Genomic DNA, 25,466 nt, shown 5'->3' on the forward strand with positions numbered 1-25,466 from the left:
CTGGTAAGTCCTGTATTATTTTGTATTGCTTATGTGTATATTTGTAGTTCACGATTCTTAGTGCCAGAACAATCAGTCGTATTAGATAAACAAAGGCACAATACCGTGACTGCAACGATACACAAATAACCCGCACATAGAAGAGAGGAGTTTACGACGACGTTTGGGTCCGACTTGGACCATTTACAAAGTCACACTGACTTTGTAAATGGTCCAAGAAGCCACTCGTAGAGAAATGTTTCCTGAGTTATACATAAGTGCCTTTTTCCACGTCTTGTCGGCATCACCATTAACATTTCTCAACGATCCTTTGGCTTGACATAATCTTGTGTAAATTCTTGTAGTACCCCTGAGACCATTAATTATAATGTTAGTAAGAAGTACATTATACAGTCTATATAGCAATAGTTGACATTATTAACATAATGAGCACTGCAGTAGGCCTACTGGCCCATACTTGGCAAATCCTTGTCAAACCCAAACCCACTAATTAAAATATTTGGGTATCACCAGCAGTGAGGAATATACTGGGTGTACAATTACCCAATATAAAATCCATTCTACTGATATATCAACTCCTGGAAGGATTTATAGGCCTCTCTCACACCCCAGGCCAAATTGCATTTTTTGGGCGTAATTATATTGTAATTTTAATGAATGATGCCTTCAACATGTCCACGGTGCCAGATCATCCAGGCTGTGATGGATATGTGGGGCAGCGGGCCTCCAGCAGCAACAGCCTTGTTGACCAGGCAAGCACCAGACGAGCCTGGCCCATGGCCGGGCTCAGAGTGTAGATAAACTCTCGAAACTCTTCAAAGGTATATCAAAGGTAAAGGTATACCATTAGCGATGCAAAGTTTAACGAGATTTGCAATATTACCTTGAATATGTTGCAGTAACGGGGGGGGGGCGTGTCCAGCAGTAACAGCCTGGTTGATCACACCCTGATCCACCATGAGGCCTGGTCTCAGACCGAGCCGCGGGGGCGTTGACCCCCGAAATCCTCTCCAGGTATATCCTATAATATAGAAAGAAAAACCACTGGGTTTATAGGGCATTTAGAAGTTTTAAAATTGTTTTATAACTTCTGGTGACATATTAACTTAAACTCTCTAAGATCATTTTACTTCTGTTTTTTTTTTATTTGTTGAGAAAGTTTTACTGTAAAGATATGGTTTATTATTATGACGTTTTAATTTGATACTAATTATGACTCAAGAAATCGTAATGACACGATTGCAAATAAACCATACCCCCGGCCGGGATTGAACCCGCGGTCATAGAGTCTCAAAACTCCAGCCCGTCGCGTTAGCCACTAGACCAGCTAGCCACAATAAGATTCATCCAACTAGGTATATTTCTACACCATAGGAAAGTTAGCACAGGCACCTCTGTGACCACAAATGCAAGTTTTTACAGACGAATCTCCAGCTAGCGTGGCCGTGACGAACTCTAGCTCAAGTCCCCTCACTGCCGTCAACATGTGGCTAGCTGGTCTAGTGGCTAACGCGACGGGCTGGAGTTTTGAGACTCTCTGACCGCGGGTTCAATCCCGCCCGTGGTATGGTTGACAGTGTTGTGCTGTGGAGGACCGTACAGTGTATAGCATCACGGACACAACTTACGGTATGCTGTGCTTAATAAGTTTTTAAAAGTTCCCACTAATTCTGTTCTTCGCGATTCTCCTTTGTATGGACTGATGAAGTCACTGTGTGGGCGAAACGTTTCCTCATTAAAGATACCCAAGTGTTGCACATGTGTCTAATTTATCAACTTGTCGGTTCTCTGAACCATTTATCTACAATACACAGTATTAGTGGAACCTTCAAAATAGACACAAGTTGTGGGTCAACTTGTCTATTGTATACCATTAATATAATGGATTCAACTTGGATAACTTCAGATTTAGAAAGGCGTAATTACATTTAGAAAGACTTACGTCTTTCAGTAATTACATTTAAAAAGACGAAATTACGTTCAGAAAGAGGCAATATTTCCCAGTGGCTGCAGTAGGAAATACCAACAGGTTTCCCGGGTAAGTTTGGTGGTACAACTTTACCCAGAGTACCAATATTTATTTTTTAAAATTTGTGTTCATCTACGAGTATGTTCACATTGGCTTTTTTTTTTGGGGGGGGAGGAGGTGTCAGACATACTCAAACACGTATATGTAATTCCTAATGGTTATAATCGTAACTATAATGTTAATGGGGTGGAGTGGTAAGCCAGTGGAAGGCCTCGGTCAGATGACCAAAACTTCCAGGTGTGGTTCGTCAACTGAGACCCGCATCAGGAAACACTTGTCCTGTTTCCTGGAACCTGAAACACAGTACATAAGACTGTGTTGAATGTTGCTGCTTCAGTGATGGGTGTGTGTGTGTGTGTGTGTGTGTGTGTGTGTGTGTGTGTGTGTGTGCGTGCGTGTGTGTGCGTGTGTGTGTGTGTGTGTGTGTGTGTGTGTGTGTGTGTGTTTGTGTGTGTGTGTGTGTGTGTGTGTGCGTGAGGGATTACCTGCAGGAGTCGATGCTCCCGCTGACCCATCTTTGACCAGGTCTGAAGCTGAAGAATGAGACACACGTACAACATCTGGGTATCTTCATTTGTAGACGTTTCGCCCTCCAGTGACTTTATCAATACAATACAAGGATATAATGTGAAGACTGTAGAACTCTATACAGAAGATGAGATAATCAGTCCCTCAATACCGTAAGATCACCGTTGTCTTGAAGAATCTGAAGGAGTCTTACTGCTTGTGCTTACGGAGTCTTGAAGACTACGGTGATCTTCACCAGCTCCAAGACTGAGGGACTGATTACCTCATCTTTTGTATATACTTCTACAGTCTTCACATTATGTCATTGAATTTGTAGTGATAGTCACTGGAGGGCGAAACGTCTGCAATAAAGATACCCAGATGTTGTACGTGTCTCTAATACTTTATGTTGTCGGTATTGTGTATCACACATGTACAACAGACCAGGTCTCCTGGTGGATCAAGAACTGATCAAGCAGGCTGTTGCTGGTTTAATTAGGAAGAAGGCAAGGATCCCTGTCATACCTTTACCTTTAATATATATTGGAGCTCCCGGGAACGGGTGGGGTTATGAACCCATAACAACGTTTAAAACTCACAGTCCTAGTGGTGAGTGCACTGGCCTGTGAGTTTTAGAAATCGCCATTGGTTCGAATCCCACCCGTTCCCTGATTTATATTTTTGAAAGGTTTGAAAAGTTTTTCCAACTGGCAACCCGGCCCTGGGCCAGGCTTGTCTGGTACTTGTCCTGTCAACCAGGATGTTGCTGTTAGCGGCCCGCTGGCCCACATATAGTACTACCAAAGAGAGTGATTGTCTGGAGACTCTGAACCAATAGTCACCAGCCTTTTAGTGGAGCCAGTTTTTAAAGGCAGAATGACTCACGAAATCGTAATGACACGATTGCAAACAAACCATACCACGGGCGGGATTTGAACCCGCGGTCTGAGAGTCTCAAAACTCCAGACCGTCGCGTTAGCCACTGGGACTCTCTGACCGCGTGTTCAAATCCCGCCCGTGGTATGGTTTTTTTTTTAAGGCAGAGTTAAAGGGTCGCAGTTGCCAGGTATATAGATATAAATAGTGCGCACCACAAGTGGAAGGTTGATAATAAGGTGATAATTAAGTTTTGGTGTAAAATGGCTTTAAATACTTTGTAATTGTTGACATTGTGCATTGTGGAACCTACATCAAAGTGAGTTTACCATTTCATGTGAGGGCCGCATCCGTTTCCGCAGAGGGGCCACGTGCGGCCCTCGGGCCGAAGGTTGGGGGTCCCTAGTCTAGAATACTTGGTATTCATTGCTTGTTAGACAGGTACTGCGAGGTAGGTTAGGAAAGGTTTGTCAGGAAATAGGACAAGTGTTTCCTGACGCTGGTCCTAGTCATATGATGACCCCACAGCTGGAGCTTTTGGTCATCTGACGGAGACCTTCCACTGGCTTACCATTCCACCACTTTAAACATTATAGGAAACAGCGCCACCATTCATTGACAGCCGGAATCTATTCAATGGCAGGAATAACATATGTGGATTGGTGCACTTATCTAGGGCCAGGCAGCAACCTTACTTATGTGTGTTAGGTAACTGATGAGCGAAACGTTGCCACAATAAAATGCCACTTTAGTTGCATGTTTGTCTACGTAAGTTTTGTCGGCAGTTCTTTCACATTACTTGTATATATCGAAAGATAGGGTGAAGGAAACTAAAAAAATTAAGGTAGGAGTGTGTGTGGGAGATGAAAGGATTATATTATAGATTCTGGCAATAGTAGTTATTAAAAAAGTAAAACCTACTACTACTACTACTACTACTACTACTACTACTACTGCTACTGCTACTAATACTACTACTACTACTACTACTGCTACTACTACTACTACTACTACTCCTACTACTACTACTACTACTACTACTACTAATAATAATAATAATAATAATAATAATAATAATGTAGAGGCAAGGGTGACTAGGGAGAAGATAGAGAATTAAATCTTGATCATTATAGGCAGAAACGTAGCGCTAGACACGAGTTGAGCGTTGTTGCATGAGCAGGAAACATTGCTATTGCTGCAATAACTGAGACGTGGTTTAATTAGAAGAGTTAGTACGTGCTTGCCGTGTGTTCCACACTTACACGTTCACGTTGTTCCACCTTGATAGATATAACGGGACGGGTGGCGCCATATGTCCGTCTTGATGACTGCATGAACACTGTGTGTGTACTCATCTATTTCTGGTTGCAAGGGTCGATTCATAGCTCCTGGCCCCGCCTCTTCACTGATCTCTACTAGGTCCTCTCTCTCCCTGCTCCATGAGCTTTATCAAACCTCGTCTTAAAACGATGTATGATTCATATGTATTGTGTGTGGGGGTGTGAGGGTGTGTGTGTGTGGGTGGGTGGGTGTGTGGGTGTGTGTGGGTGGGAGTGGGTGTGGGAAGAAGGATGAGACTTCTCTGTGGGCGATATACCGCCCCTCTAACTTAGAAATCATCCATATGTCCGTGGAAGTTTAATTACTAACTAAAATGCGTCAGAATGAACAGACTGTGTGGGGGTGTAATTTCTAGTCATGAAAATGTAATTTTTGGTGTCATATATCTGCCCTGGAACTTAGAAAGCAGCCATGGTGGGTTTCTCTGACTCGAAATCGTGAATGCTTGAAGGCAGGAAAATGTAGTAATTTTGGAAGGTTTTAATTCCAGCCAAGTTGATTGAACGTTCTGACGGGAAATCTGTACTCCATCAACTTCCTACATGTTAAACAGGATTGGTTTTGAAGATTGAGACACTTATGCAGCATATGGGAATCTTTATTCAGGAATAAAGCTTCCCATATGCTGCATAAGTGTCTCAATCTTCAACTTGTCGGTTTTTCAAACCATTCATCACAGGATTGGTTTTAAAAGGCAATTTGTGGCGTAAACACTAGAGGTACAAACTTGCTTGACCTAGTTCACGCAGACTGGGTGACCCTCGTAAATAACGTAACGTTCACTGAACATCTTGTCACGTGTGATTATATTTAAAATATATAACTTTTAATATGATATAGACGGACGAAAACGATGTAGCAGCTGTAGTTGTGTTGCAGCTGTAGTTGTGTTGCAGCTGTAGTTGTGTTGCAGCTGTAGGTGTGTTGCAGCTGTAGTTGTGTTGCAGCTGTAGTTGTGTTGCAGCTGTAGTTGTGTTGCAGCTGTAGTTGTGTTGCAGCTGTAGTTGTGTTGCAGCTGTAGTGGATAAAATAGAGTAGTTATACACTTGCTATATGCAATTACTATTAGTAAAGCTTGTCGTTTTATCTGCCCTACGACGCCTATATATTAAACTAGTGAAAACTTGGTTTGTGGTCACAGTGGTGGCCCATGCTAACCTCCCTATGGTGTATAAATATACTTAGTTGGATGAATCTTGTAGCCAGCTGGCCCAGTGGTTAACACACTGGCCTGGAGTTTTAAGACTTGCCATGGGTTCAAACTCTACCCATACTCTGGTTTGTATTTTAACTGATAAGTACCTGACTATTCACTTGACTTTCTTGTGTGTTTCGTAATTATTTTTATTAATGTTGCATTTTTTTCTGAATTTTCAAGTTATGGATGTATTAGGTCGAGTGTGAGTGATCTGCCATGGTAGTAGCAGTGACCACTGGCATACCAGTGTTTCCTCTTGTTATAGAAACAGAAAGCCACAACACCGTCACTAGAATAATACATAACTTTCACATGGAGAAAAAGCTTATGACTATGTTTCGGCCTCACTTGGGCCATTTAAAAGTCACACTGACTTTTAAATGGCCCAAGTGAGGACCGTAACGTCGTCACAATCTCCTCTCTCTTATGTGCGGGTTATTTGTGTTTTCTCATGTTGATGGTTTATAGGACCACTGACAGTTGACGCCGTATTGAACCCTACCTTCCGATGTCCAAGGAAGTAAGCTTGACCAGATTGGAAGAACTATGACCTGCCAGGACGTATATTATGATTAAGACACTTGTGCTATACACTTGCGTATCTTTGTTGATCAAACGTTTCGCCTACACAGTAGGCTTCTCCAATCAGATAAAAAGTGAACAGTAGTAAACAAACCATATCACGGGCGGGGATAGAACCCGCGATCAGAGAGTCTCAAAACTCCAGACCGTTGCGTTAGCCACTGGACCAGCTAGCCACAATAATTGTCGCGTTAGCCACTGGACCAGCTAGCCACAATAATTGTCGCGTTAGCCACTGGACCAGCTAGCCACAATAATTGTCGCGTTAGCCACTGGACCAGCTAGCCACAATAATTGTCGCGTTAGCCACTGGACCAGCTAGCCACAATAATTGTCGCGTTAGCCACTGGACCAGCTAGCCACAATAATTGTGGCTAGCTGGTCCAGTGGCTAACGCGACGGTCTGGAGTTTTGAGACCCTCTGATCGCGGGTTCTATCCCCGCCCGTGATATGGTTTGTTTGTAATCGTGTCATTACAATTTCACGAGTCATGAACAGTAGTAATTAAATAAAAATTATATAATCAGTCCCTCAGCCTGGAAAAGAGTTCAGCTCCATGGTCTGGAACGTCCAGACTGAGGGACTGACCACCTCAAATCCTTTTTCTCCAAGGTTGATGGACTGATTAAATCATTTTTTTTTTTTGCTTTCTTTGTATCTGTAGAAGCCTGGTGCTTGCCTTATCAACCAGGCTGTTACTGCTAGTGGTTTGCCTGACAGCCTGGTTGATCTGGCACGTGTTTGTGCGTGTGTACACACGGGGGTGCACAAGAAGGTTACACCTTCGTTTATAACAATGAAGGCAGCTCTGACTTTCACCTGTTACCTTGACTCACCTTCCCCTAAATACACAACTTACTTCCTTTAATATATTTCTAATTACCCGCGTTCTAATTATTATTTGTTGGAGCTTGTTGCGTTGAGCTTCAGCTCTTGGTCCCGCTTCATAACTGACCACCATCTGATGTGCGATAGACTTGTAAGTATTTTTAATCTCGTTGCTTTTTATAACCACTAAAGTGAGGTAGTGTTCCCTGGCATTACTGTGTGTGTGTGTGTGTGTGTGTGTGTGTGTGTGTGTGTGTGTGTGTGTGTGTGTGTGTGTGTGTGTGTGTGTGTGTGTGTGTGTGTGTTTGTGTGTGTGTGTGTGTGTGTGTGTGTGTGTGTGTGTGTGTGTGTGTGTGTGTGTGTGTGTGTGTGTGTGTGTGTGTGTGTGTGTATGTGTGTGTGTGTGTGTGTGTGTGTGTGTGTGTGTGTGTGTGTGTGTGTGTGTGTGTACTCACCTAGTTGTACTCACCTAGTTGAGGTTGCGGGGGTCGAGTCCGAGCTCCTGGCCCCGCCTCTTCACTGATCGCTACTAGGTCACTCTCCCTGAGCCGTGAGCTTTATCATACCTCTGCTTAAAGCTATGTATGGATCCTGCCTCCACTACATCGCTTCCCAAACTATTCCACTTACTGACTACTCTGTGGCTGAAGAAATACTTCCTAACATCCCTGTGATTCATCTGTGTCTTCAGCTTCCAACTGTGCCCCCTTGTTACTGTGTCCAATCTCTGGAACATCCTGTCTTTGTCCACCTTGTCAATTCCTCTCAGTATTTTGTATGTCGTTATGATGTCCCCCCTATATCTCCTGTCCTCCAGTGTCGTCAGGTTGATTTCCCTTAACCTCTCCTCGTGGGACATACCTCTTAGCTCTGGGACTAGTCTTGTTGCAAACCTTTGCACTTTCTCTAGTTTCTTCACGTGCTTGGCTAAGTGTGGGTTCCAAACTGGTGCCGCATACTCCAATATGGGCCTAACGTACACGGTGTACAGGGTCCTGAACGATTCCTTATTAAGATGTCGGAATGCTGTTCTGAGGTTTGCTAGGCGCCCATATGCTGCAGCAGTTATTTGGTTCATGTGCGCTTCAGGAGATGTGCCTGGTGTTATACTCACCCCAAGATCTTTTTCCTTGAGTGAGGTTTGTAGTCTCTGACCCCCTAGACTGTACTCCGTCTGCGGCCTTCTTTGCCCTTCCCCAATCTTCATGACTTTGCACTTGGTGGGATTGAACTCCAGGAGCCAATTGCTGGACCAGGTCTGCAGCCTGTCCAGATTCCTTTGTAGTTCTGCCTGGTCTTCGATCGAGTGAATTCTTCTCATCAACTTCGTCATCTGCAAACAGGGACACCTCAGAGTCTATTCCTTCCGTCATGTCGTTCACAAATACCAGAAACAGCACTGGTCCTAGGACTGACCCCTGCGGGACCCCGCTGGTCACAGGTGCCCACTCTGACACCTCGCCACGTACCATGACTCGCTGCTGTCTTCCTGACAAGTATTCCCTGATCCATTGTAGTGCCTTCCCTGTTATCCCTGCTTGGTCCTCCAGTTTTTGCACCAATCTCTTGTGTGGAACTGTGTCAAACGCCTTCTTGCAGTCCAAGAAAATGCAATCCACCCACCCCTCTCTCTCTTGTCTTACTGCTGTCACCATGTCATAGAACTCCAGTAGGTTTGTGTGTGTGTGTGTGTGTGCGTGCGTGCGTGCGTGCGCGCGCTTGCGTGCACTCAGGAGTCAGTTACATGTAAATATCTCTTAATTATGCGCTCTTTGCTCTTGGTAATTATTGTACTCGCCTAGTTGGGTTGGCTGGGGTCGGTTCATGGCTCCTGATCACCCTCTTAAAACACACCGGCATCACTGCTTTCTGGCTTCCAGGGAGGCAGTCATACGGAGTCTTGAAGCTGCGTATAATGTTTGCAGCCACCACCGTTTCACCCAATTGCTAATTTTCATCTTAGCTCCCTTGAGTATTTTGTATGTCCCGGTCATATCTCCTGTGGCTTCCTCTCATCTAAAGAAGACAAAGGGTGCCTTTAATTCCTACTATCAAGAACCCTTCAGTGGCAGAGGAAGATGTTAGGTGGGGTCTGGTGAGACTAGGTGGGGTCAGGGGTGACTAGAAGGGGTTCTGGGGTGAGCGGGGGGTTCTGGAATAGCCAGGTGGGGGTCTGGTGGGGTAACATTCTTTCTGTGATGAGGTGGGGTCTGTCTTGCTACCCCTTACCCCCTACCCTCCCCCCACACACCTTAAAGGTTGCTCACCCTCCTACCCATAAATGTTATATTCAAGTACTTTACTATCCACGAACTATCATACATTATTCATGAACTATCATACATTACTCATGAACTATCATACATTATTCATGAACTATCATACATTACTCATGAACTATCATACATTATTCATGAACTATCATACATTATTCATGAACTATCATACATTACTCATGAACTATCATACATTATTCATGAACTATCATACATTACTCATGAACTATCATACATTATTCATGAACTATCATACATTACTCATGAACTATCATACATTATTCATGAACTATCATACATTACTCATGAACTATCATACATTATTCATGAACTATCATACATTATTCATGAACTATCATTCATTATTCATGAACTATCATACATTATTCATGAACTATCATTCATTATTCATGAACTATCATACATTATTCATGAACTATCATTCATTATTCATGAACTATCATACATTATTCATGAACTATCATACATTATTCATGAACTATCATTCATTCATGAACTATCATTCATTATTCATGAACTATCATACATTATTCATGAACTATCATTCATTATTCATGAACTATCATACATTATTCATGAACTATCATACATTATTCATGAACTATCATTCATTATTCATGAACTATCATACATTATTCATGAACTATCATACATTATTCATGAACTATCATACATTATTCATGAACTATCATACATTATTCATGAACTATCATACATTATTCATGAACTATCATACATTATCCACGAACTATCATACATTATTCATGAACTATCATACATTATTCATGAACTATCATACAAAATACATGAACTATCATATATTAATCAGGGACTGTATAATGCATTAGTCATACATCCAAATATTTTTCGTCTAAGTCTTACAATCTTCTACTCCAAGGTTATGGCTCCTCACAACTTGCACTAGAGGTGGACCCTGAAGTTACTCGTAACGTATGATTTATTATTTGTGAAGTGTATTGCATTAGTTTTTTTGTGTTGTATCGTGCATGATTCTGTAACAGTTAACACAACTGTTGAAGTGAAAAACTTGTTTTAGTGTGTGTGTGTGTGTGTGTGTGTGTGTGTGTGTGTGTGTGTGTGTGTGTGTGTGTGTGTTTGAGAGAGAGAGAGTGAGTGAGTGAGTTCCTGATCAGGCAAGGTGTAGCTCCTCAGATGGACTGCGTGTTTCTGACACTAACAGCTTTGTTGATGGGGATATTAAGCAGGAAGCCTGGTCTGGGACCAGGTTGCAGGGGGGCATTGACCCCCCAGAGGCAACGTGTGGTAGGGGGCGGTGTTGCTAGGAATCAGCACACGGCAGTATTGCTTCAGGCAAGCACTGGTGCGTCTCCAGGCGCTGGTGAGCTTCTAATGATTGGGAGTGTCTCTAAGGTTATGCTTGACGAAGCCTTCACCACACCTGCTTTCTTCTATCTATCTATCTATATCTATCTATCTATATCTCTCTCTCCCATCAGAATGTATAGTGGTGGGTGCATTCTTGAGTTATTAATCGCCAGGCAGGGAAGTGTTACTCCACCACCTGTTGAAATGTGTACTGGGAGACTCCTCCACCTGTTGAAATGTGTACTGGGAGACTCCTCCACCTGTTGAAATGTGTACTGGGAGACTCTTCCACCTGTTGAAATGTGTACTGGGAGACTCCTCCACCTGTTGAAATGTGTACTGAGAGACTCCTCCACCTGTTGAAATGTGTACTGGGAGACTCCTCCACCTGTTGAAATGTGCTACTGGGAGACTCCTCCACCTGTTGAAATGTGTACTGGGAGACTCCTCCACCTGTTGAAATGTGTACTGGGAGACTCCTCCACCTGTTGAAATATGTACTGGGAGACTCCTCCACCTGTTGAAATGTGTACTGGGAGACTCCTCCACCTGTTGAAATGTGTACTGGGAGACTCCTCCACCTGTTGAAATGTGTACTGGGAGACTCCACCTGTTGAAATGTGTACTGGGAGACTCCTCCACCTGTTGAAATATGTACTGGGAGACTCCTCCACCTGTTGAAATGTGTACTGGGAGACTCCTCCACCTGTTGAAATGTGTACTGGGAGACTCCTCCACCTGTTGAAATGTGTACTGGGAGACTCCTCCACCTGTTGAAATGTGTACTGGGAGACTCCTCCACCTGTTGAAATATGTACTGGGAGACTCCTCCACCTGTTGAAATGTGTACTGGGAGACTCCTCCACCTGTTGAAATGTGTACTGGGAGACTCCTCCACCTGTTGAAATGTGTACTGGGAGACTCCACCTGTTGAAATGTGTACTGGGAGACTCCTCCACCTGTTGAAATGTGTACTGGGAGACTCCTCCACCTGTTGAAATGTGTACTGGGAGACTCCTCCACCTGTTGAAATATGTACTGGGAGACTCCTCCACCTGTTGAAATGTGTACTGGGAGACTCCTCCACCTGTTGAAATGTGTACTGGGAGACTCCTCCACCTGTTGAAATGTGTACTGGGAGACTCCACCTGTTGAAATATGTACTGGGAGACTCCTCCACCTGTTGAAATGTGTACTGGGAGACTCCTCCACCTGTTGAAATGTGTACTGGGAGACTCCTCCACCTGTTGAAATATGCTACTGGGAGACTCCTCCACCTGTTGAAATATGCTACTGGGAGACTCCTCCACCTGTTGAAATATGCTACTGGGAGACTCCACCACCTGTTGAAATATGTACTGGGAGACTCCACCACCTGTTGAAATATGTACTGGGAGACTCCTCCACCTGTTGAAATATGTACTGGGAGACTCCACCACCTGTTGAAATATGTACTGGGAGACTCCTCCACCTGTTGAAATATGTACTGGGAGACTCCACCACCTGTTGAAATATGTACTGGGAGACTCCTCCACCTGTTGAAATATGTACTGGGAGACTCCACCACCTGTTGAAATATGTACTGGGAGACTCCACCACCTGTTGAAATATGTACTGGGAGACTCCTCCACCTGTTGAAATATGTACTGGGAGACTCCTCCACCTGTTGAAATATGTTACTGGGAGACTCCTCCACCTGTTGAAATATGTACTGGGAGACTCCTCCACCTGTTGAAATGTGCTACTGGGAGACTCCTCCACCTGTTGAAATATGTACTGGGAGACTCCTTCACCTGTTGAAATATGTACTGGGAGACTCCACCACCTGTTGAAATATGTACTGGGAGACTCCTCCACCTGTTGAAATGTGCTACTGGGAGACTCCTCCACCTGTTGAAATATGTACTGGGAGACTCCTCCACCTGTTGAAATATGCTACTGGGAGACTCCTCCACCTGTTGAAATATGTACTGGGAGACTCCACCACCTGTTGAAATATGTACTGGGAGACTCCACCACCTGTTGAAATATGTACTGGGAGACTCCTCCACCTGTTGAAATATGTACTGGGAGACTCCTCCACCTGTTGAAATATGTACTGGGAGACTCCTCCACCTGTTGAAATATGTACTGGGAGACTCCACCACCTGTTGAAATATGCTACTGGGAGACTCCTCCACCTGTTGAAATATGCTACTGGGAGACTCCTCCACCTGTTGAAATATGCTACTGGGAGACTCCTCCACCTGTTGAAATATGCTACTGGGAGACTCCTCCACCTGTTGAAATATGCTACTGGGAGACTCCTCCACCTGTTGAAATATGCTACTGGGAGACTCCTCCACCTGTTGAAATATGCTACTGGGAGACTCCTCCACCTGTTGAAATATGCTACTGGGAGACTCCTCCACCTGTTGAAATATGCTACTGGGAGACTCCTCCACCTGTTGAAATATGTACTGGGAGACTCCTCCACCTGTTGAAATATGTACTGGGAGACTCCACCACCTGTTGAAATGTGTACTGGGAGACTCCTCCACCTGTTGAAATATGCTACTGGGAGACTCCTCCACCTGTTGAAATATGCTACTGGGAGACTCCTCCACCTGTTGAAATATGCTACTGGGAGACTCCTCCACCTGTTGAAATATGTACTGGGAGACTCCTCCACCTGTTGAAATATGTACTGGGAGACTCCACCACCTGTTGAAATGTGTACTGGGAGACTCCTCCACCTGTTGAAATATGCTACTGGGAGACTCCTCCACCTGTTGAAATATGTACTGGGAGACTCCTCCACCTGTTGAAATGTGTACTGGGAGACTCCTCCACCTGTTGAAATATGCTACTGGGAGACTCCTCCACCTGTTGAAATATGCTACTGGGAGACTCCTCCACCTGTTGAAATATGCTACTGGGAGACTCCTCCACCTGTTGAAATATGTACTGGGAGACTCCTCCACCTGTTGAAATATGTACTGGGAGACTCCACCACCTGTTGAAATATGTACTGGGAGACTCCTCCACCTGTTGAAATATGCTACTGGGAGACTCCTCCACCTGTTGAAATATGCTACTGGGAGACTCCTCCACCTGTTGAAATATGTACTGGGAGACTCCTCCACCTGTTGAAATATGCTACTGGGAGACTCCTCCACCTGTTGAAATATGCTACTGGGAGACTCCTCCACCTGTTGAAATATGTACTGGGAGACTCCACCACCTGTTGAAATATGTACTGGGAGACTCCACCACCTGTTGAAATATGTACTGGGAGACTCCTCCACCTGTTGAAATATGCTACTGGGAGACTCCTCCACCTGTTGAAATATGTACTGGGAGACTCCTCCACCTGTTGAAATATGTACTGGGAGACTCCTCCACCTGTTGAAATATGTACTGGGAGACTCCTCCACCTGTTGAAATATGTACTGGGAGACTCCACCACCTGTTGAAATATGTACTGGGAGACTCCTCCACCTGTTGAAATATGTACTGGGAGACTCCACCACCTGTTGAAATATGCTACTGGGAGATTTAAACTAGAATCAAGTAGTGTGCCACGTGTGAATCACTTACGTCTCTCTCTGTCTCTCTCTCTCTCTCTCTCTCTCTCTCTCTCTCTCTCTCTCTCTCTCTCTCTCTCTCTCTCTCTCTCTCTCTCTCTCTCGCACAAAAACACTGAACAAGTGGGAAGTTATGTACTAGTGATGTGAACATGTCTCAAGGCATTGTTACAGTGCTTTTCTGTAGCAAATATTTTACAGTAAGATACCAACCTTGATGCTGCTGGTGTTCCTGCTGCTGCAACAGCTGCTGCTGTTATCCCTGCAGCCGCTACTGTTCCTGCTGCTGCTGCTGTTCCTGCTGCTGCTACTGTTCCTGCAGCTGCTGCTGTTATCCCTGCAGCCGCTACTGTTCCTGCTGCTGCTACTGTTCCTGCTGCTGCTACTGTTCCTGCTGCTGCTACTGTTCCTGCTGCTGCTACTGTTCCTGCTGCTGCTACTGTTCCTGCTGCTGCTACTGTTCCTGCAGCTGCTACTGTTCCTGCTGCTGCTACTGTTCCTGCTGCTGCTACTGTTCCTGCAGCTGCTGCTGTTATCCCTGCAGCCGCTACTGTTCCTGCTGCTGCTACTGTTCCTGCTGCTGCTACTGTTCCTGCTGCTGCTACTGTTCCTGCAGCTGCTACTGTTCCTGCTGCTGCTACTGTTCCTGCAGCTGCTGCTGTTATCCCTGCAGCCGCTACTGTTCCTGCTGCTGCTACTGTTCCTGCTGCTGCTACTGTTCCTGCTGCTGCTACTGTTCCTGCTGCTGCTACTGTTCCTGCTGCTGCTACTGTTCCTGCAGCTGCTGCTATCCCTGCAGCCGCTACTGTTCCTGCTGCTGCTACTGTTCCTGCTGCTGCTACTGTTCCTGCAGCCGCTACTGTTCCTGCTGCTGCTACTGTTCCTGCTGCTGCTACTGTTCCTGCTGCTGCTACTGTTCCTGCAGCTGCTGCTGTTATCCCTGCAGCCGCTACTGTTCCTGCTGCTGCTACTGTTCCTGCTGCTGCTACTGTTCCTGCTGCTGCTACTGTTCCTGCTGCTGCTACTGTTCCTGCTGCTGCTACTGTTCCTGCTGCTGCTACTGTTCCTGCTGCTGCTACTGTTCCTGCAGCTGCTACTGTTCCTGCAGCCGCTACTGTTCCTGCTGCTGCTACTGTTCCTGCTGCTGCTACTGTTCCTGCTGCTGCTACTGTTCCTGCTGCTGCTACTGTTCCTGCTGCTGCTACTGTTCCTGCAGCTGCTACTGTTCCTGCTGCTGCTACTGTTCCTGCTGCTGCTACTGTTCCTGCAGCTGCTGCTGTTATCCCTGCAGCCGCTACTGTTCCTGCTGCTGCTACTGTTCCTGCTGCTGCTACTGTTCCTGCTGCTGCTACTGTTCCTGCAGCTGCTACTGTTCCTGCTGCTGCTACTGTTCCTGCAGCTGCTGCTGTTATCCCTGCAGCCGCTACTGTTCCTGCTGCTGCTACTGTTCCTGCTGCTGCTACTGTTCCTGCTGCTGCTACTGTTCCTGCTGCTGCTACTGTTCCTGCTGCTGCTGCTATCCCTGCAGCCGCTACTGTTCCTGCTGCTGCTACTGTTCCTGCTGCTGCTACTGTTCCTGCAGCCGCTACTGTTCCTGCTGCTGCTACTGTTCCTGCTGCTGCTACTGTTCCTGCTGCTGCTACTGTTCCTGCAGCTGCTGCTGTTATCCCTGCAGCCGCTACTGTTCCTGCTGCTGCTACTGTTCCTGCTGCTGCTACTGTTCCTGCTGCTGCTACTGTTCCTGCTGCTGCTACTGTTCCTGCTGCTGCTACTGTTCCTGCTGCTGCTACTGTTCCTGCAGCTGCTGCTGTTATCCCTGCAGCCGCTACTGTTCCTGCTGCTGCTACTGTTCCTGCAGCTGCTACTGTTCCTGCTGCTGCTACTGTTCCTGCTGCTGCTACTGTTCCTGCTGCTGCTACTGTTCCTGCTGCTGCTACTGTTCCTGCTGCTGCTACTGTTCCTGCAGCTGCTGCTGTTATCCCTGCAGCCGCTACTGTTCCTGCTGCTGCTACTGTTCCTGCAGCTGCTACTGTTCCTGCTGCTGCTACTGTTCCTGCTGCTGCTACTGTTCCTGCTGCTGCTACTGTTCCTGCTGCTGCTACTGTTCCTGCAGTTGCTACTGTTCCTGCTGCTGCTACTGTTCCTGCAGCTGCTACTGTTCCTGCTGCTGCTACTGTTCCTGCAGCTGCTACTGTTCCTGCTGCTGCTACTGTTCCTGCAGCCGCTACTGTTCCTGCTGCTGCTACTGTTCCTGCTGCTGCTACTGTTCCTGCTGCTGCTACTGTTCCTGCTGCTGCTACTGTTCCTGCTGCTGCTACTGTTCCTGCTGCTGCTACTGTTCCTGCAGCTGCTACTGTTCCTGCTGCTGCTACTGTTCCTGCTGCTGCTACTGTTCCTGCAGCCGCTACTGTTCCTGCTGCTGCTACTGTTCCTGCTGCTGCTACTGTTCCTGCTGCTGCTACTGTTCCTGCTGCTGCTACTGTTCCTGCTGCTGCTACTGTTCCTGCAGCTGCTACTGTTCCTGCTGCTGCTACTGTTCCTGCTGCTGCTACTGTTCCTGCAGCTGCTACTGTTCCTGCTGCTGCTACTGTTCCTGCTGCTGCTACTGTTCCTGCTGCTGCTACTGTTCCTGCTGCTGCTACTGTTCCTGCTGCTGCTACTGTTCCTGCAGCTGCTACTGTTCCTGCAGCTGCTACTGTTCCTGCAGCTGCTACTGTTCCTGCTGCTGCTACTGTTCCTGCTGCTGCTACTGTTCCTGCAGCTGCTGCTGTTATCCCTGCAGCCGCTACTGTTCCTGCTGCTGCTACTGTTCCTGCTGCTGCTACTGTTCCTGCTGCTGCTACTGTTCCTGCAGCTGCTACTGTTCCTGCAGCTGCTACTGTTCCTGCTGCTGCTACTGTTCCTGCTGCTGCTACTGTTCCTGCAGCTGCTACTGTTCCTGCAGCTGCTACTGTTCCTGCTGCTGCTACTGTTCCTGCAGCTGCTACTGTTCCTGCTGCTGCTACTGTTCCTGCTGCTGCTACTGTTCCTGCTGCTGCTACTGTTCCTGCAGCTGCTGCTGAGTCTGTGTGCATGTGTACAGAATCTCCAGTACATTTTCTCTCCATCTTCTCCACAACCTGTGACACTATGCCTTTTAAATATCCTGGCCCATAATTTAGTGCCACTCATTTTTTATATATGGGAAGAACATTCGCCTTTTTACCTATTTCTGGCAGCTGCTGTGATTGGAAAAAATACTTGCATACCTTTGTTTTAGGATACACTGGTTCTGCTTCTCTCGGTACCTATGGATTTTTGTTGTGTGGTGCCATTGGTACTGTTACAGCGAAACTTACATGATGAACCCATCACACCTGTGTTTGTGTCCAGCAGCTGTTGCTCTGGTCTGGCAACATTGTTTTCTTGTTATTCAACTCTGATGATGATTGTGTTCTGTTATATTTACCACTATCCTCTCTGTATATCATAACTATCCTCTCTGATTGTATATCATAACTATCCTCTCTGATTGTATATCATAATTATCCCCTCTGATGATTGTATATCATAACTATCCCCTCTGATGATTGTATATCATAACTATCCTCTCTGATTGTATATCATAACTATCCTCTCTGATGATTGTATATCATAACTATCCTCTCTGATTGTATATCATAACTATCCCCTCTGATGATTGTATATCATAACTATCCTCTCTGATTGTATATCATAACTATCCCCTCTGATGATTGTATATCATAACTATCCCCTCTGATGATTGTATATCATAACTATCCCCTCTGATGATTGTATATCATAACTATCCCCTCTGATGATTGTATATCATAACTATCCCCTCTGATGATTGTATATCATAACTATCTCCTCTGATGATTGTATATCATAACTATCTCCTCTGATGATTGTATATCATAACTATCCTCTCTGATTGTATATCATAACTATCCCCTCTGATGATTGTATATCATAACTATCCCCTCTGATGATTGTATATCATAACTATCCCCTCTGATGATTGTATATCATAACTATCCCCTCTGATGATTGTATATCATAACTATCCCCTCTGATGATTGTATATCATAACTATCCCCTCTGATGATTGTATATCATAACTATCCTCTCTGATGATTGTATATCATAACTATCCTCTCTGATTGTATATCATAACTATCCCCTCTGATGATTGTATATCATAACTATCCCCTCTGATGATTGTATATCATAACTATCCCCTCTGATGATTGTATATCATAACTATCCTCTCTGATGATTGTATATCATAACTATCCTCTCTGATTGTATATCATAACTATCCCCTCTGATGATTGTATATCATAACTATCCTCTCTGATTGTATATCATAACTATCCCCTCTGATGATTGTATATCATAACTATCCTCTCTGATTGTATATCATAACTATCCCCTCTGATGATTGTATATCATAACTATCCTCTCTGATTGTATATCATAACTATCCCCTCTGATGATTGTATATCATAACTATCCTCTCTGATGATTGTATATCATAACTATCCCCTCTGATGATTGTATATCATAACTATCCTCTCTGATGATTGTATATCATAACTATCCCCTCTGATGATTGTATATCATAACTATCCCCTCTGATGATTGTATATCATAACTATCCCCTCTGATGATTGTATATCATAACTATCCTCTCTGATGATTGTATATCATAACTATCCCCTCTGATGATTGTATATCATAACTATCCTCTCTGATTGTATATCATAACTATCCCCTCTGATGATTGTATATCATAACTATCCCCTCTGATGATTGTATATCATAACTATCCCCTCTGATGATTGTATATCATAACTATCCCCTCTGATGATTGTATATCATAACTATCCCCTCTGATGATTGTATATCATAATTATCCCCTCTGATGATTGTATATCATAACTATCCCCTCTGATGATTGTATATCATAATTATCCCCTCTGATGATTGTATATCATAACTATCCCCTCTGATGATTGTATATCATAACTATCCTCTCTGATGATTGTATATCATAACTATCCTCTCTGATGATTGTATATCATAACTATCCTCTCTGATTGTATATCATAACTATCCCCTCTGATGATTGTATATCATAACTATCCCCTCTGATGATTGTATATCATAACTATCCCCTCTGATGATTGTATATCATAACTATCCTCTCTGATTGTATATCATAACTATCCCCTCTGATGATTGTATATCATAACTATCCTCTCTGATGATTGTATATCATAACTATCCTCTCTGATGATTGTATATCATAACTATCTCCTCTGATGATTGTATATCATAACTATCCTCTCTGATGATTGTATATCATAACTATCCTCTCTGATTGTATATCATAACTATCCCCTCTGATGATTGTATATCATAACTATCCTCTCTGATGATTGTATATCATAACTATCCTCTCTGATGATTGTATATCATAACTATCTCCTCTGATGATTGTATATCATAACTATCCTCTCTGATGATTGTATATCATAACTATCCTCTCTGATGATTGTATATCATAACTATCCCCTCTGATGATTGTATATCATAACTATCCTCTCTGATGATTGTATATCATAACTATCCCCTCTGATGATTGTATATCATAACTATCCCCTCTGATGATTGTATATCATAACTATCCCCTCTGATGATTGTATATCATAACTATCCTCTCTGATGATTGTATATCATAACTATCCCCTCTGATGATTGTATATCATAACTATCCTCTCTGATGATTGTATATCATAACTATCCTCTCTGATGATTGTATATCATAACTATCCTCTCTGATGATTGTATATCATAACTATCCCCTCTGATGATTGTATATCATAACTATCCCCTCTGATGATTGTATATCATAATCATAACTATTTTTTCTCTCCGTCATCTCCCCCTCCCCCTCCTCTTCCCATCGTCCTCTTTCTCCTCCTCCCCCTCCTCTTCCCATCGTCCTCCTCCTCCTCCTCTTCCTCTAGTCTTATCACTACATCTTTCACAATCCTCTTTGTTTTAACGTAGTTGTGCAGTAATTTTGGTTTAGTTTTGGTATTTGGTGTTACATAATTTCCAAAGTGGTTTACTCACTGACCAAGAATTTTACGACTCATTCGCCATAGGTTCAAACCCAACCCGTTCCCTGGTTTATTTCCAAAGTGTCTTTTAGGCTCCTTTCCTATTCTGGCACTTGTATATCTTACTCAGTTTTTATCAGCTTGATTTTCTTTGTATTTTTTCCAAATTCTGTTTCTCTTCCCTCTGGAACATTCATTATTGAATCATTCTCTGTATTTTACACAACCCGTACATAGCAAGCAACTTATTACGAGGCTTCGGTCCGACTTGGACCATTAACTAGTCACCATAACACGCCAAGGTAAGGGAGCTAGTGTATATACCAGATGAAGACAGTGACGGGAGAGGGAGAGAGAGGTACAGGTAGACACTGTGGTAGTAGCAGTAGTGCACCTAGTAGTAGCAGTAGTAGTAGTAATAGTAATAATAGTAGGTATAGTGATAATGGTAGGTATAGTAATAACAGTAGGTATAGTAATAGTAATAATAAGATATAGTAATAGTAATAGGTATAGTAATAGTAGGTATAGTAATAATAGTAATGTAGCAATAATAGTAATGTAGTAGTAATAGTAGTAGTGGTAGTGACTAGTAGAGAAGTGGTTTGAATATTTTCTTCTTGATATCGTGACTCTCTTATCTCTATCTTTCTTTGTACACTTTTACCTTTGTTGTTCGTCACTACACGTCTCAGAACATTTTTGATGGTATCGTTGTTCTCGTTCGTCTAGTTCATGTTCTTCAGTTCTTCTTCCATGTCCAGCACATACTTAGAACTTACTACCACGTGATCCCTGGTAATTATTGAGGTCTCTTAAGGTAAAGTCACTTATCTCGTATTTATTTTGTGAGAAAACTAGGTTTACCCTGGGTTATTTACCCTCCCTTACCTCCTTGTTGTGTACACGTGTGTGTGTGTGTGTGTGTGTGTGTGTGTGTGTGTGTGTGTGTGTGTGTGTGTGTGTGTGTGTGTGTTGGGTGAAGGCGTGGTACTTGTTCCCCTTGAGAGAATGGCTGTGCTGTGTCACGATCATTGCAAGCTTTCTTACTGAGGTTTCTCTCTCTCTCTCTCTCTCTCTCTCTCTCTCTCTCTCTCTCTCTCTCTCTCTCTCTCTCTCTCTCTCTCTCTCTCTCTCTCTCTCTCTCTCTTCCTCTCCCTCTCCCTCTCCCTCTCCCTCTCCCTCTCCCTCTCTCTCTCTCTCTCTCTCTCTCTCTCTCTCTCTCTCTCTCCAGTAACGTGTAAATATGTCAGCCAAAGAGAGAGAGAAATGCTAATATATACATAGATACCGGAAGGGATGGTCTAGACCCTACACACTACATTAACATACTGGAACGACAGATATGGGTACATAAAATCAAACCAGTGCTCATGACTCCGTGGGTACGGGAGTAAATTCTTGGGTACCTTTGGGTAGTGGTGGTTTTGATGAGGACCTGCCTTGTATAAGCCAGTAGGCCTTCTGTAGTGTTCCTCCAGTCTTATGATCTTAAAAGCAGGGGCACCGTGGGCACAAGTTAACACTCAACTTTCATGGGCTGACATTTGACACTCTACCAGAAGATATCAGAAATATTGCTGGAACAAGTGTAGAGGGTTTCAGAAAGAAACTCGACCAGTATACACACACAACCCGCACCTAGGACAGATTTAGATTTGGCCAGGCTAGTTTATTGTGCACCCCATATCCATACTGTGGAGGGTAGCGCAAGAGCATATGGATACACAATAGGCCTAGGAACTAGGCCTCAAAAGGGTTAACATGAGTACATCTGGATTTATATCTGCAGTTCACTTACCTGTTGCAAGCAGATTTGCTTAATATATCTGGTATCTTATTTTAGTTAATAGAGCTTGACATATCACATAGGCTATTATACTGTCTCTATATTCCTCAGTAAGTGGACAACTGTTAGGTAAGACACATATGCAACAGTTAGGTATCTTTATTTTGAAACGTTTCGCCTACACAGTAGGCTTCTTCAGTCGAGTACAGAAAAGTTGATAGAAGCAGAAGAGACTTGAAGACTGAAGAAGCCTGCTGTGTAGGCGAAACGTTTCAAAATAAAGATACCTAACTGTTGCATATGTGTCTTACCTAACAACCTGTCGGTATTTTATACCATTTTAATGTTCAATCTGTCAGACACTGCGACACAAGGGTATCTTGGTACAGACCTGAAATCAACTTCGACAACCTCTACAAGTGAGAACGGCTGGATTTGAGAGGGACCTGACCTCCCAAAGCGACCTACATCTCACCTCCTGGCGCTATATAAGGCTCCATTCTGTCCTTTCAACTTCATATTGTTTCAGACTTCGGAACAATGCTCTTCTCCAGACTGAGGGACTGACCACCTCAAATCTTTAAGGGTGATGGACTGATTACATCGTCTTCAAGTCTCTTCTGCTTCTATCAACTTTTCTGTACTCGACTGAAGAAGCCTACTGTGTAGGCGAAACGTTTCATAATAAAGATACCTAACTGTTGCATATGTGTCTTACCTAACAACCTGTCGGTATTTTATACCATTTTAATGTTCAAGTGGACAACTAAGCACATAGTGTTCAAGATAGTGACCATAGGCCTGGTCACATACTTTTCATTTGATCCGATTATGTGTGTGTTTGACAAACTGTCAAAAGCACTTGTGACCAAGCCTAAACCTGGCTACTACAATATCAGACTGTCAGAAGTACTTGTGACCAAGCCTAAACCAGGCTTCTACAACATCAGACTGTCAGAAGTACTTGTGACCAAGCCTAAACCAGGCTACTATAACATCAGACTGTCAGAAGTACTTGTGACCAAGCCTAAACCAGGCTACTATAACATCAGACTGTCAGAAGTACTTGTGACCAAGCCTAAACCAGGCTACTATAATATCAGACTGTCAGAAGTACTTGTGACCAAGCCTAAACCAGGCTACTATAACATCAGACTGTCAGAAGTACTTGTGACCAAGCCTAAACCAGGCTACTATAACATCAGACTGTCAGAAGTACTTGTGACCAAGCCTAAACCAGGCTACTATAATATCAGACTGTCAGAAGTACTTGTGACCAAGCCTAAACCAGGCTACTATAACATCAGACTGTCAGAAGTACTTGTGACCAAGCCTAAACCAGGCTACTATAACATCAGACTGTCAGAAGTACTTGTGACCAAGCCTAAACCAGGCTACTATAACATCAGACTGTCAGAAGTACTTGTGACCAAGCCTAAACCAGGCTACTATAATATCAGACTGTCAGAAGTACTTGTGACCAAGCCTAAACCAGGCTACTATAACATCAGACTGTCAGAAGTACTTGTGACCAAGCCTAAACCAGACTACTACAACATCAGACTGTCAGAAGTAATTGTGACCAAGCCTAAACCAGGCTACTACAACATCAGACTGTCAGAAGTACTTGTGACCAAGCCTAAGCCAGACTACTACAACACCACAGTGTCAGAAGTACTTGTGACCAAGCCTAAACCAGGCTACTACAACATCAGACTGTCAGAAGTACTTGTGACCAAGCCTAAACCAGGCTACTACAACATCAGACTGTCAGAAGTACTTGTGACCAAGCCTAAGCCAGACTACTACAACACCACACTGTCAGAAGTACTTGTGACCAAGCCTAAGCCAGACTACTACAACACCACACTGTCAGAAGTACTTGTGACCAAGCCTAAGCCAGACTACTACAACACCACACTGTCAGAAGTACTTGTGACCAAGCCTAAGCCAGACTACTACAACACCACACTGTCAGAAGTACTTGTGACCAAGCCTAAGCCAGACTACTACAACACCACACTGTCAGAAGTACTTGTGACCAAGCCTAAGCCAGACTACTACAACACCACACTGTCAGAAGTACTTGTGACCAAGCCTAAGCCAGACTACTACAACATCAGACTGTCAGAAGTACTTGTGACCAAGCCTAAGCCAGACTACTACAACACCACACTGTCAGAAGTACTTGTGACCAAGCCTAAGCCAGACTACTACAACACCACACTGTCAGAAGTACTTGTGACCAAGCCTAAGCCAGACTACTACAACACCACACTGTCAGAAGTACTTGTGACCAAGCCTAAGCCAGACTACTACAACACCACACTGTCAGAAGTACTTGTGACCAAGCCTAAGCCAGACTACTACAACACCACACTGTCAGAAGTACTTGTGACCAAGCCTAAGCCAGACTACTACAACACCACACTGTCAGAAGTACTTGTGACCAAGCCTAAGCCAGACTACTACAACACCACACTGTCAGAAGTACTTGTGACCAAGCCTAAGCCAGACTACTACAACAAGCCAGTGTTCACATTCCAGTTTGCTTCATAAACGTACTTATCAACGTTGATGTTATCATAGTGAGTTACAGTTGTACTCAGTTTCATTATTTACTATTATTCTGTCCGACTTGGAACATTATCTATCCACACTCGCTAGTTAATGGTACAAGTCGGAGCGAGTGGTACAACCTCCTCTCTCCTATGTGCGGGTTATTTGTGTATTGTTCCAGTCATGGTATTGTACCATTTTATTCTTTATTGATCACTATGTCTGCTAAGAGTGTGATGTATTTGTGGGTCAGTGGACTGCCAGCAGCAACAGCCTGGTTGAGCAGATAAGAACCAGACAAGCCTGGCCCAGGGTTTTGCTGGGGGAGTAGCGGAACTCTGGAAATCGGTCACAGGTACAGCATAGGTTTATGACTTAGACATTTTTGCAATGCTTTGATGTTCTTATTGAGGTT

At 44.1% G+C, this 25,466-nt stretch overlaps 1 protein-coding gene across 3 annotated transcripts in view; it reads left to right on the top strand.

The window, feature by feature from the left end:
* GckIII (Germinal centre kinase III) overlaps window positions 1-25,466 on the top strand; it is a 238,108-nt gene that overhangs the window by 146,489 nt on the left and 66,153 nt on the right. Inside the window, exon 1 of one of the 3 annotated variants that reach the window (XM_053790589.2) lies at window positions 1-3. This exon is cut by the window's left edge and continues 1,955 nt beyond it. The exons of the other annotated variants lie outside the window; for them this stretch is intronic. Within the exon in view, the coding sequence (XP_053646564.1) occupies window positions 1-3 (3 nt within the window). The remainder of the gene's footprint in view (window positions 4-25,466) is intronic. 3 annotated transcript variants of the gene reach the window in all.

Source organism: Cherax quadricarinatus, chromosome 92 (assembly GCF_038502225.1).
Source record: "Cherax quadricarinatus isolate ZL_2023a chromosome 92, ASM3850222v1, whole genome shotgun sequence".
NCBI classification, from domain to species: Eukaryota; Metazoa; Arthropoda; class Malacostraca; order Decapoda; family Parastacidae; genus Cherax; species Cherax quadricarinatus.